The 12819-nt window shown below is 38.8% G+C and overlaps 1 protein-coding gene across 5 annotated transcripts in view; it reads right to left on the bottom strand.

The window, feature by feature from the left end:
• The window catches only part of FNIP2 (folliculin interacting protein 2), a 48713-nt gene that overhangs the window by 21672 nt on the left and 14222 nt on the right, over positions 1-12819 (bottom strand). For 2 of the 5 annotated variants that reach the window (XM_048076142.2, XM_066996107.1), the window contains exons 2-6: positions 5277-5403; positions 2037-2168; positions 1045-1145; positions 891-962; positions 109-209 (exon numbers count right to left, since the gene is read on the bottom strand). In XM_048076142.2, coding sequence (XP_047932099.1) covers positions 109-209; positions 891-962; positions 1045-1145; positions 2037-2168; positions 5277-5403 — 533 coding nt within the window. Of the gene's footprint in view, positions 1-108; positions 210-890; positions 963-1044; positions 1146-2036; positions 2169-5276; positions 5404-12049; positions 12559-12819 lie in introns of those variants that run through there. The other 3 variants (XM_066996106.1, XM_013175216.3, XM_013175218.3) reach the window with 3 other exon arrangements.

Raw genomic sequence — 12819 nt, 5'->3', positions numbered from 1 at the left:
AAAAAATTAAAGGAAAAGATGATGCACAGGAAAAAAAAATAAAAGAAACCAAACTAAAGGAACAGATGGTGTCACACTTTTAGAAAGACAGAACCTGCAAATATTTACCTAAATTACTTCCACTGCGACAGGTTCCCAAACCATTCTGATTAGAGCTCAGCTTTCCCAAGCTGGAATCTTGGTTGATATATTCAAAGCTATCTTGTAAGCTAAGAAAAGAGAAAAAGGCAGTGTTTCTAACTTGATCAATAGTCATTAGTATTAGCTTGAAGATTAGACTCATTTTATGAAAAAATGAAAGATGAAGATTAACTTTACAATTACATTTGAAGGACCAGTAGGTTTTCTGAAACTAAAAGGAAAGAGTCCCTTTTTTCTATATAAACTCCCTCTGAGTTGTTGTAAGCTTCTGTATATCACACATGGGATTCAGTTTATTCAAAGTTGCCCATTTTTGAGAAGAGAATAGATGCGAAACAGTAACTTTTGCTATTGCTGAAGAAAACAGAAGTGCTCCTTGCAACATATACTGCTGCACTCTTCTGGCAGCTGGAAAGGGTATATGTTTTGAATGTCCAAAGTACCTAACCTCTGAAGTTTATGGCATGTCTTTGACAAATTAAGAAGCAGAAACTCAGGGAGGTGTGGTGGTTTTTTTGTTTTGTTTTTTTTTTGAAATATGAATGTCCTGGCTGAGACTTATCAAGTTAACACTTAACCACAATCCAGCCTCCATTTCCAACTTTCTACTAGACCTTTCCACTTCAGCTAAGTCAAATCTCAAAGCAGTGACAGAAGGCCTACAAAAGGAAAAAAAAAAGGGAAGACAACTGTATTGGAGGAGAACGGGGGCGGGAGGGTATGGAGGGGAAGAAGAGAGATGTTCTTACTTATTGTTGCTTCCACTGAAGCTTCCTACCCTGGCTGAGAAGACTTTACTTATCATCAGTTGTGGGGGAGAGCTGAAAGGATAAACAGTCATTTCAGTGAGTCATCAGTTCCAAGTGCCTGACAGGGGAGCGCATCACAGAAAAGGACACTCACCGTATGTAGTGGATTTTCAAGGTGGAGCCTTTGTAACTCATTGCCACCGAGCCAAACATCATTTCTCCCAGCATGTTGACATCAGAGGCTGGTCTAGTGTACTACACAGACAAGAAGAAAGGAACAGCAAAGTCAGTAATGACTTGACATACTATTTCAACTGAGAATAGTGACAGTGCTGCATTTTGAGCGGAGAATACATTCTGCTTTTTCATGCAAACTATGATCCTGTGTGGTTCTGACACACTAAATGCAAGTAAAAGCAAGGACAGCTGGAAGATGTGGTCGGTTTTGCTCACTGCAGGAGAGACTGCTACAAGCATTAAACTATCTTCGCAATTCAAATTTGTAAGTTCTTTTCTGCCCCTACAGAAAGCTTCTCAGAAGTATGTTTTATTGGAAAATAATTTGTAAAGACTGCATTTCTAAGAATGATCAGACCGATTTCTTCTTATGTTTCAAAAGACTGATCATGAACAACAAATATTGAGGTTATCAGTTCTGAAGGAACTGATTTACCTCCTACTTACATATAATTTTTCTTCTACCTTATTCTATAGACACTTCAAATTTTATTTTTTCTAGATGAAATGCTTATGCTTTCACACAGACAGCCAGAGTGTCAAAAAATTGTTCTTAGAAATTTCGTGTTACAATGAGACATTAGTCCCTTTCATCTACCATGTTCAACAGCTTCTTCAGAACTGAACTGATATGACTGACAGTCATGTTTATAACTAGAAGAGGGAACGGTTTAGTGCTTTTGACTTTGAGTTGTTAATGCTATTATTTTCTAATGCTTTCAAAGAGGTTAAGATAGAATAAAAGCTTAAGATGTGCCCGTGTATTCTTAGACTACAAGACTTAAAATATAATCAGAAGCTTGAGTTATCTACCTTAACTTGAAAATACTAGAATTATAACTAGTGATTCAGCACATGTAAGTTAAGGCTTCTCAAGTAAGACATATAAAAGTAAGAAAATAACATTACCTGATACTTCGGTATTTGCTCTTTGATATTTTGCATACAGCTTATCGAGGGGCTATGGGAAGAAATATTGTTCCCATTGCCTGCTTGGCAGTTCTTGACAGAAGTCTTTACAGGAGCATCCTCTGCCATTTTCTGTATCAAAGCAAAGCAATATAATAAGAGCAACCGAAGTAAATATGAAGATTGTCATCTGTAAAAATACCATGACAAGATTTTTCTTAAAATACTGTTCAGCAAAGAATCAAAAACACTTATTTGGTTCAAAACACATGTATTGATTTTATAAGAAAAAAGGCTAGTATGACAGAAAATAAATACAGAATTACTCTCACATTTAGATCCTCAGACAAGTTTCGACAATATCACACAGAGTAATTAGTCAGATAAAGTTCTACTGGAAGATCATCCCCAATTGTTACAAACACATGCTCTGCATAACACTTGCCAAAGTTTATGTAAACAAATCTTACCTATAGGCTGCTTACAAATCAATTTCTGTAACCATTTGCACAATTAGTCAAACCACATATTACTTTTGCTCCCCAACTGATTATCAGATCCTTAACCAGAAGAACAGCCAACAAAATCAAGGAATAAATAATGCATCATTTGGAAGAAGTAGCGGGTTATAAAATCCATTAGTTAAACCTGTATAGGAGTTGCAAAAAAGCTAATTAAAGTCATCTGGATCTAAGTAAAGTTTACTCTCAAGTCACTATGTTTAACAACATTGTAGAACTGATCAAAGAGATGGAAAGGAAGCCTTGGAAAATATTAATTACGTTAATACTATTTATACATCTTTCATTAGAAATGCTGCATTTAACTCATTTAACAAAACTAACCTTCAATGAAGACTGCTTAGATAGCCTTAAGACCATCACACATTATTAAACTTGCTACACATTTAAGAAATTTGAAATCCCTTACTGAACATATACTCAATGTGCATTAATGTAAGATCTTGTTCCTTTGGCGCACATCAGAACGAAGTACATTTTAACAAATCTTTTTGTACCAGTTTGTACCTCACTGGAAAACATGCACTAGCAGAGTTCAAGCTAAGATAGATTTTAACGTGACCAAGGTAACCGTAGATAACACTTTACAGAAAAGAAAGCAGCAGACAAAAAGAATTTATAATAACCAAGAGGCTAGTGAAACCCAGCCACAGCCAAATTTATGTCCTGTATTTTGGGAAATGAACTGTAACAGGAAATTAAAATAGAATCCAATATTCCACAAGACTGATTTTTTTCAGATAAACACTGAATACTACACTGCAGTAACTGTAGTAAGCTTTAGAATACTCAAATCATGACGACAAGGAGATGAAATAGGCAAAAGGAGAGATGCAGAAAGAGTGAGACAAAAAAAGTGGAACAGACGATCTGTCCTTTTTGTAAGTTTAGAGTACAGTAATGGTAGAACACCCCTGTTGATTTAAAATAAACCTCCTGGCATAAAAAAAAGTCTTGTTCTTCTGTATGTTATCCCATATTTGCACTCCTTTTGTGTGTTTTTTCTTGGCCTACTATTTATTTGTAACTACTTTTGTCACTGTTGTTAGGTGTTTATAATGCACAAGTGTTAGTAGTCATGTGCTTAACAAGCTATTAACAAAAATGCCAAATAAAAAGCAGTCAGATATACACCATCTGCAGAAAGAATGGGAGATTAGATTAAAAACACTGAAAAAAATGAGTACATTAAACAAACATATGGTTAAATGGAATGCTAGTTCCCCCAGGTAAATTTAATGCATGTTTCAAAGACAATGTATTTTGAATATTTCATGTGAATAAAACATTATATTCTAGAAGAGTGGATAAATGCACAGTATACACACAAACACCCTAAACTTCAGTTTAAATAGGACAGCTTAATAGCAATTCTGTCTTAAATTTGAGTAAGTTCTAGACTTACTGGTAGCATATCATTCACTTAATGTCAATGTTCTCTCTACTCATCATTCAGTGCTCTGGCACTTTTTTTTAAAAGGGTACCTAGACTAGCATCTGCTGGGAAAACAGATCATATCCTTCACAATATGCCATGAAGGAAATTTTAATCTGTTTTATGCTAGTGCTGCACCATTTCTGATAGGTCATTTTGCAGTTCACCTTTCAAGTGTTAAAGCAAACGGGAGTATTTTGAACATTTAAATGGAGCCAGAAACATTTCTTCCACACATTTTGTCCTCACATGCTGTGTGTTTTCAACCAGCTTTAAGACACAAAATAAGGACATTGACACTAGGTTTTATGGGGTGGTGGGTGAAGGGATTAACAGATCAGTCTGACCCATTTACCCTTATAAGCTCATAATCAGTCATCAGCTGATGCTGCTCATCAGTCTGACTCATTTGGAACAATTATATATTTGCAGTATGACTGAAATAGTTAGAAATTGCTGTAGTTTTTTGTCTGTTTGTTTTTGAAAGCACCTGCATAAGTAATTTCAACAAGTCACAACTATTTGTATATAGCTAGGGATTCTACCATCATACTGGTCTGCCAGGATAAAACCGCTGGTTTTAACAAAGACTTCAGAACAAACTTTAAATAATTCAATGCAGAAGAGAAACAGCTAGTATGGCAGAAAAAAAATATTGTTTTGCTTGTCTTAAATCACCCAAGTTTGCCAGAAACATTATTCCACAATTTGTGTGCCTGGAAAACAGAACAAAGAATTTGCATTTTCCCAGTACCTACTCTTGCCTCTGTTTGCATCATCAGAAGTTATGTGGCCATACACTGCCATGTGTTAGTCTTACACATGATGAGGTGGTTAGACAAAATAGAGTTGTTTTCATTTACGTAAAGCCAACAACTTTACTAATGCAAACACTAAAGGAGGACCAGCACATTTAGAGACAAGCTAGACATCACCAGAACAATAGGACTGCCCAAACAGCTAACAACAAAAAAACAATCACATCCAACATTAAAAGGCTAAGGCAGTGCTCAGTTTAAAGGGGTACAGATTGCTTTGCTTGAAAGTAAGTCAGGCTTAAGTTGGTTAAGTTCCAATACCATGTTTATATTTAAAAATACCAAACAACAGATTCCAAAGAGTCTAAACACACATCTAATGCTCTTATTGCAGCTATCACAGAACTCAGAACAAGTGAAAGATCACAAATAAGATTATGAAGTTCACATTGTCATTTGAAAATTCCTGCTTTTGGGAAGGCAAACAGAAGAGTGGTAGGACAAAAGCACAGTTAGCATTTCATACCTGGATCACAGCTTCATCAATTTTGCGGACTGCTGTGGAGTCAAATAAGACCTGTCTGCCTCTTCTCTCACAGTCTTGGTAAACTATCAGTCGTATTTCTTTCAAGTCAAACTCTGAAGAGGACCAGCTGTAGATTATAAGCAAGATATTAAAAACAGTGTGCTCACTTTGCAAGCTTATTTAAGCAAAGCAAAAGGTATTCAGCAAGTACATCTTTTACTCAGCATTTACAAGAATTGGACTGTAATCGCAGAACTCTGAGAAGGAACTCAAAGGACAGACACAGGCTGGCACAGCCAGACCAAGTTTCATTCACCCTTTTTTCAGAATTTTCGAGAAGAGAAACAAAAAACTGCCTCAGCAATCTGGTGCTTTACTCTTAAATGCACTCCCTTCTCTATACAGTCTCGATCACCTTTACTGAAAGTTAGGCATACTGTTTTGTGCAGTTCTCTTAGTGGTAATGAAGAACAATGGATTTCCATCCTCTGCAACAGTCTTTCATAATCTGGGAGGATTACACAGCCCCTCATACTTCTCTTCTCTAAACAAAACAAAGTGAATTGTTTTCAATCTTTTTACTGTCAATATGAGCTATGATTTCTCCAATATTTAACCAAAAGACCAAGTATTATTTTTCCTCTTTTCGGAGATGTTCATCGTTTAAGAGCTATCATAGATTACTGAGACTTGATCTGCAACAATGATGAAACTCGTTTAGTAGATGAAACCAAGACGCTTAGGTCAGAAATGAGGAGACATTTCTTCTCAGAAAGAGCAGTCAGGCATTGGGACGGGTTGCCCAGGGAGGTGGTGGAGTCACTGTCCCTGGCGGTGTTCAAGGAAAGGTCGGACCTGGTGCTTAGGGACATGGCTTAGTGAGTGACATTGGTGGTAGGGGGATGGTTGGACCACATGATCTGAGAGGTCTTTTCCAACCCTCATGATTCTGTGATTCTATTGTTGAGATTGTAGCTGAAGTAGAAGGAGTCTCTGAACCTAGAACCTGCCTGCTCCTCAGAGACACGCCGTGACACACGACTTGCCTCCTCAAGCTACCGCACGAAGCTGAAGAGCATGACTGATCATGGCTGCAGAGGTAAGAGATTCTTTCCTAATTCCCAAGGGAGCTGGCATACATGTTGGAGCATGGAGGCTTGCTTAGCCTCAGATTCAGCTACAGAAGATGTTTTTCATACTCTGTAGCTGACAAGCTGGAATTAATAGCAGAAACTAATACTGTGTAAAGCACTGCCCCACAGCTCTGGTGGCAACCTGGTGCTCAGTCATATTGCCTCATCCCTGACCTGGATAGACCATATCCAGGGGTAAGAGTACAACTGTTATTAATAGCTGTTGGTTTAACAAATTGCATAACAGACTTCAGTCAAGGCTACACTGATCTCCCACCCAAAAGGATGTTTCACATCGGAATTTTCCTAAACTATGCCTTACAGAGAGGGAAGGTGGAGAATTGAGGGGAGAGCACAAAAATTCTGTACAGCTGGAAGATGAGAATTTCTGAAGCTATTTCTTTTACGCTGTGCTCCAACAGCCATAAATAAATAACGAGGTAAATGTCATCAGCTCCTGCTAGTCAGTAAGGTAACCATGGGCAACACTCAGACTTGCAAAGTCAGTACAAGTCAAGCTGGCATAATTTCTTCTTTGTACTTCATCTTGAATTTCAGAGATCAATCCCCCTTTCTACATAGTTAGGAAGAAATACAAGGCTAATGAAGCATCTTATTCCAAGGCTGAAGTACCTCAATCTGCAAGATTTTACTCTAGTTTTAAATACCTTTGGAAAGAATAAGCCTGATCCTTATCTCCACTTGAAGTGCTCTGATGCAAGTACACTCTATGTACATAACATGTAAGGGCCCAGCACCCAAAGCTGGATCAGGGAACATTGCTAAAGGCTGTTTTGCTATCAACAGTGAGGAAACTCATTGATGCATTTGTAGCAAACTGCCTCAAAAACACCGCAAGTGCCAGACACTTCTTTTCAAGTTTTCCCTTTCAAAGGGAATCACAGCATTAAGGTAACCTGCGTGAGAGCAGACTTGATACCATTGCTGATACTGCCCAGAGATCCTACACACCTCGCATCCACAAAGAGCTGTGAGAACAGTGTCTGTGTTACAAGTCGGGTAGTAGTTTCTCAACCCACTGCCTATGCAACGCTATTACAAAATCCAGTTATACAGAATGCAAGAAAGTCAGAGCCATCAATAGGCTTCATGCTGGTCTACCTCATGAGCTGGATACTCTTTTCTGTACCATATACTCTGATATCTCTTCAGACATACAGTTGATTATTTACTTGTACACTTTTTGCAGCAGACAGCACCACACATACCTGAAATAACCATGCTGCTTTATTAAAATGGCCTGCAGATCACCCTTCCAAAGAAAGGGTACATCGTTACATCCTTAATTTAAAGAGTTAAGCTTTTTTTTAAAAAAAAAACACACCACACAAACCTCCAGGACTGGCTCAATAGGGTCAGGAGTTCAGACCACAGGACTGAAAGTCTAAACTGAAAACAATTCATTCATTTCAGGCACAGATTTTGCCAACACCGCCCTGTACCCAACCACCAATGCTAAAAGCACACTTGATACTTGTCTTGCAAGAATTCAGGTTTCTTTATGAACAGGTGAGCTCCCATGCTCTGCACTAAAGCAAAATTCACATTTGTGCTGTGCCCACTTCAGACTAAGAAGTGAGCAGGGTTCTTCTATAATGGATCCCGAAGCAGCAGCCAGCCTGCTCAAGTGCCTTTTCCATGGGGCACAGGCTACAAAGCACTTATTTCTACAAGGATCTCTACAATCTTTCAGAACTTTAAACACATTCTAGTACCAGACAGCATCCAGCATAAAATGTATCAGAGCTTTATGGGACTAACAGAGCAATCTAGGCAAATAACTTCAGATAATGCTTCTTGCAGTACTAACCAAATATCAGACAGCATTTCAGTGGAGTCTTTGCTTCCAGGCTTTGCATTGCACAAACCACAGATGCAGTCCTTGCAGCAGTCTTACACATTACAGAAACTCTCCATCCTACTAAAACGTCATTTGATAAGATCAGGCATACCCACAGGCAAGCTATACAGGCATACAACTGCATGGGCTCATTACCTCAACATCGAAGCTAGCACCAGGCACAAGACTAGTCAGATGACCGGGATTATTCCCTCCCCTACACAAAAGTTGATGAGCAGACTGATTACAGTCCTTCCACCCTTTATAGCTTAAGCCAGCTTGTATAACATACAGCCCCTGAAACAGGGACAGCATTTTCAACCACTTCCTAAAAACAGCACTGAAGAATACAGATGGCACACGGACTCATTGGTCAGCTCTGATTTCATGCATATAAAAGCCAAAACCCCAAGACCTTACTTATCTTTAAATTAGCTTCTTGCTTATTTAGCAATGCTGAAAGACATGCTGCTGTTTGTTTCTTCACGTGATCTCTTATAAAGAGAGGTAAGATTTTTTTATGCAAAATATCTGTTCATGGAAAACAAACAAAGCACACCTCTGCATTGCAGAGTTAAACATCTAAAGGAATGTTAAGCTAAGAAAATCCTTTCACTTTCGCATCGTTTCTAAAAAAAGAAAGACCAAAATATACAAAATAGGCACAGATATTTCAGCCTGCTTTTCCTAAGGTAGAAAGGCTCCTATGCTCCCAGGCAATTTGTATACATATATGTTCACCTTGACTAATTTACTAATTCATTAATCAACTTCAACCACCAAGCTTGACCAAAGGACATACATTTCTAAGCATTTCACAAAAACAAATAGTGAAGGAAAAAACAGACCTCCCCTCCCGCTCCAAAGCTGCAATATAAGCTAACATTAACTTCAAGGCCACAAAAATTCTTGTGATGCATTTGTGAAGGACAGGTAGAAGGCGGGGAAAGATTCTGGAGGTGGTACATGAAAAACTGACACCAAGGCTTGCACATGATTAAGTTTTCCATTTTTCATTGACAAATGCAAGCTATAACAATAGCTGCATTAGTTCTTCTGATTTTAGACTAGAAAGCCTTCAACACGTTTACAAAAAGCCCCTTGCTCCCTGGCTGCAGCACACTATGAGTCGATTCTGTGTCCAGTTACTAATATTTAATTTTAAGCCCACGAGAAGTGGCTTTTCAGCTTTTCACCACTACTTCCAATGCTCTGACTTCATGTCTTAAAACTTATATTTATTTGGTAAAACCTAAACTTGCACACTTGTTCCCTTCTCTAAAATGGCTCACCTAGCCATGTGTTAAATACCAAAGGAAATTATGTGAAACTTCTGTAATAGTAGTTTTACATATACATCTACTAAGGAAAGGATCACGTACCGTGAAGCAAGTTAATTCCCAGTGTACCCTTCACACTTTATATGGATCCTTAGCAAGAATAAACGTGATACAACCCACTACCTTTGGATAACTGCTGCTGCTTCTCTCACATTTAAAAAAGCCTCCAAAAAAAGTTTTTACTAAACACTAACTGAAACATCACCTGCCTCAGCCCTGTTTATATGCAAATAGAACAAGAAAAAATTTAAAAGAAATTTTCGAATTTTCAATCCCTGCTAGAAAACTACTTTGTAAAACAAAGCTAGAAACTTGTGCACCAAGACAATTTGTGTTCTGTGCTGAAAGAATTGCTTACTGCTAAGTGAATCAAATCAAATGTTACCAATACAATAAACAAAATAGTATTTTTTTTTTGAAGCCACCTGAGTGCCAAGGTACTGCAAAATGTTAAAAAGGAGTACTGGTAAAAGTACGCTCTAGAAAAGTAAGAAAGCGAGGAGACTGATGCCTAAGTGAAGTGGGTCACTTTGGCTTACAAACCATATATCATGTTAGGTCCTGTATATTCCTAACAATTTGCTGAAATCAGTAAACAAACGTGAGCTTGTGCATGTGTTCCTATTTCAGATTGAACATGGCTATTTTGACTGAACAGTTTTCTTTATCACAGCAATAAAAGCCCCACACAGCCTTCCTCCCCTTTTTCTAACTGCGTGACCTTTCCTGTTATTCACGTGTCAGCTCTGCTACTTGCTGGACCCTTCTGCAAACTGGCCAAGTTCTCCATAACAGCAGACATTTGTCACAGCAAAAGAAAGTGGCTCAGAAATGTAGCTGGAAAAGGGAAGAAGTAGAAGGCGGCAGGACCTCCACCTCTTGGTGGCAGCATGAGTTATGCTAACTCACTTCACCCACGGAGCTATACACCTTTAGGTAAAGGGCACAAAGAAAACGTTCCCTATCCATTCAAGTAAGTATTGAGGCTAGTTAAAATGTTAATTGGGTTTTCTTGTTCCGAGTCAGTTTTCTGTCTGCTTAGTGAGCTGAACTGACTCCCTAAGGGAAGCCAGAAGTTTTGGAACAACCAGAGCCAGCACAAGGGGAAAAGGACAAGAGCATGTTACCAGAAAGCAAAGGAAGAGGCAACGTTACTACCCCCTTCAGCATCAGCAATCTGAACAGTTCAGCTTGTCTAAGCTCACCTTCAGAGGGGATCTTCCTGTGTTCATACAACAAAAAACAGTTTTTCTGTACCTGGAACAGGTCTGTTAGATATATACAACAGTATTTATAACTTTTTTTGTAAGAAAGACACAAAAGTCATAAGTAGCTGAAAGATACCCTACCAAGGTTTCTCCTCAGATTCCAGATTAAGTCTAAATTTGCTTTATTTCTCCTCAGGTGGCATATAAATCACTGACCTTGAGCTTGTTCAGCATTTCTTCCATTACAGATATGCGACACGGAGGCAAGGAGATCTCTCTTACTTAGGGGAAAGCAGAATTGTTTGTTTCTGTAAAGGAGCCACAAAAGCTTGCCCCATTCTGCCTTGAATCAGTATTTCCAGTTAATACAGATCTCCTAACCCTTACATCTACAAAGAAAGCTTCTGGTTCACCTTTATAACAACCAGCATGCACACAATAACTGAAACATGACCTATTTATTTATATTTGAAGACTACTTGAGCTGACCTTAGAACATTTTAGAAAGTGACTAATCACTGCTTCAGCGCAACAACCACAGGCTAGAGAAATAACGAGCCTGAAATCTATGCATCATTTAGCTGTATTTTAAACAGGCAATACCGAGCACAGAATATTTATTCTAATATCCTTTATGATAATTTGGAAAAGACTACCCTGAACCATGTTTTCACACAGTTACATAGCAGCAGGCTCAAACACTGGAGACACGCTGGCACACACCTGAAAAAGGCACAACAAAAGCAGCTGAAGAAACAACACTCACACTCCAGATTACTTTTATGTAATGCTTAACCTAGAGATCAGTTAGAAGGGAAGCAGAGTTGCCCCCTCCACTCCTCCCTCACTCCGCAGCATTTCCTCCTGCCTGCTCTGCAAATTGGTCCTACTTGACCCAGTAATGCAGAAGGTGGCAAAAAATTAAAAAGAGGGAAACTAATTAGAAAAAGGTGAGGTTATTTTACCTTAACTGAAAAGAAAGTCAATTACCCTTCAGACCTCAGTTAGCACACACACAAACCTTACACATCAGACTCAAGAATGTAGATTCGATTTCAAACAACAGGGAAGACTTTCTACAGTATCAGTCACCATCAGCAGCAAGAATGACCTCCTTACGGAGCTTTCCAAACAGGTTAGTTTTCAGGCACGTGGTTACAAATCTAATATCAAACCAAAATGCTCACCCTCCATCAAAAACTGTATATATCAAAAAAAGTTACTTGCGTACCTGTTTTGCAGCAGTCTAGTCACTCTGCTCACACAGCTGACACTTTGGTCTCTCAGAGATTTTCTAATCCTTTCATCCAATTTGGCACAAGGGAGATTACTTCCAAGTGGCACATCGCTGCTGTTCTTTCTTGCTCTTTCTATTTGTCCCCCTGTGCCATTTGTAGCTTTTGGTGTGCCCCCACACATTTTCTTGTGCTACAGATCCTCTTGAAAAAAAAAAAAAGCCAAACACCCGCTGAAGTGACACAGCCTCAGGCAGATCTCCTTACTACATAGATCAACCATTAGCAATGGCAATTACGATCAGATTTCTTCCCTACACAGGAACAGTCTGCTGGATTTCTTGTTGGGGGAAAAAGAGGCAAAGAGATCTTCATATATTCTACACGCCATTAAAGCCGAATGGCAGCTGTAGTCAAAGTGCTCCTGCGGTTATCCCACACAGAGGAGCAGACGTGACTTTCAAGTTTCAGAAGCCATCATAGACTTGCTCTGGCTGCTGTCAGAGTTTTTCTACCAAGCCTGGCGCAAAGCTGCAGCAGATACAACAGCTAATATTGACTTAAACTGTGTTTGTTTCCTGGTATGTGATTAGGTAGCTGGCAATTATGTAGTCACAAGACCCAACCATATGGCCTCTTAAAAAAAAGCATAGTTGCTTTTGCAGTGACTCGCCCTTCGTTGCAAGGTTGTTCTAACACTGGCTACAACACCCTGTTAATGGCTCTCATGTGAGCAAGTGTCATCTGACAACTCCTAGCAACCTCA

This window comes from Anser cygnoides, chromosome 4 (genome assembly GCF_040182565.1).
Source record: "Anser cygnoides isolate HZ-2024a breed goose chromosome 4, Taihu_goose_T2T_genome, whole genome shotgun sequence".
Lineage (NCBI taxonomy): Eukaryota > Metazoa > Chordata > Aves > Anseriformes > Anatidae > Anser > Anser cygnoides.
Note: the sequence above shows the minus strand (reverse complement) of the source record. Positions and strands in the feature narration are given on the sequence as shown.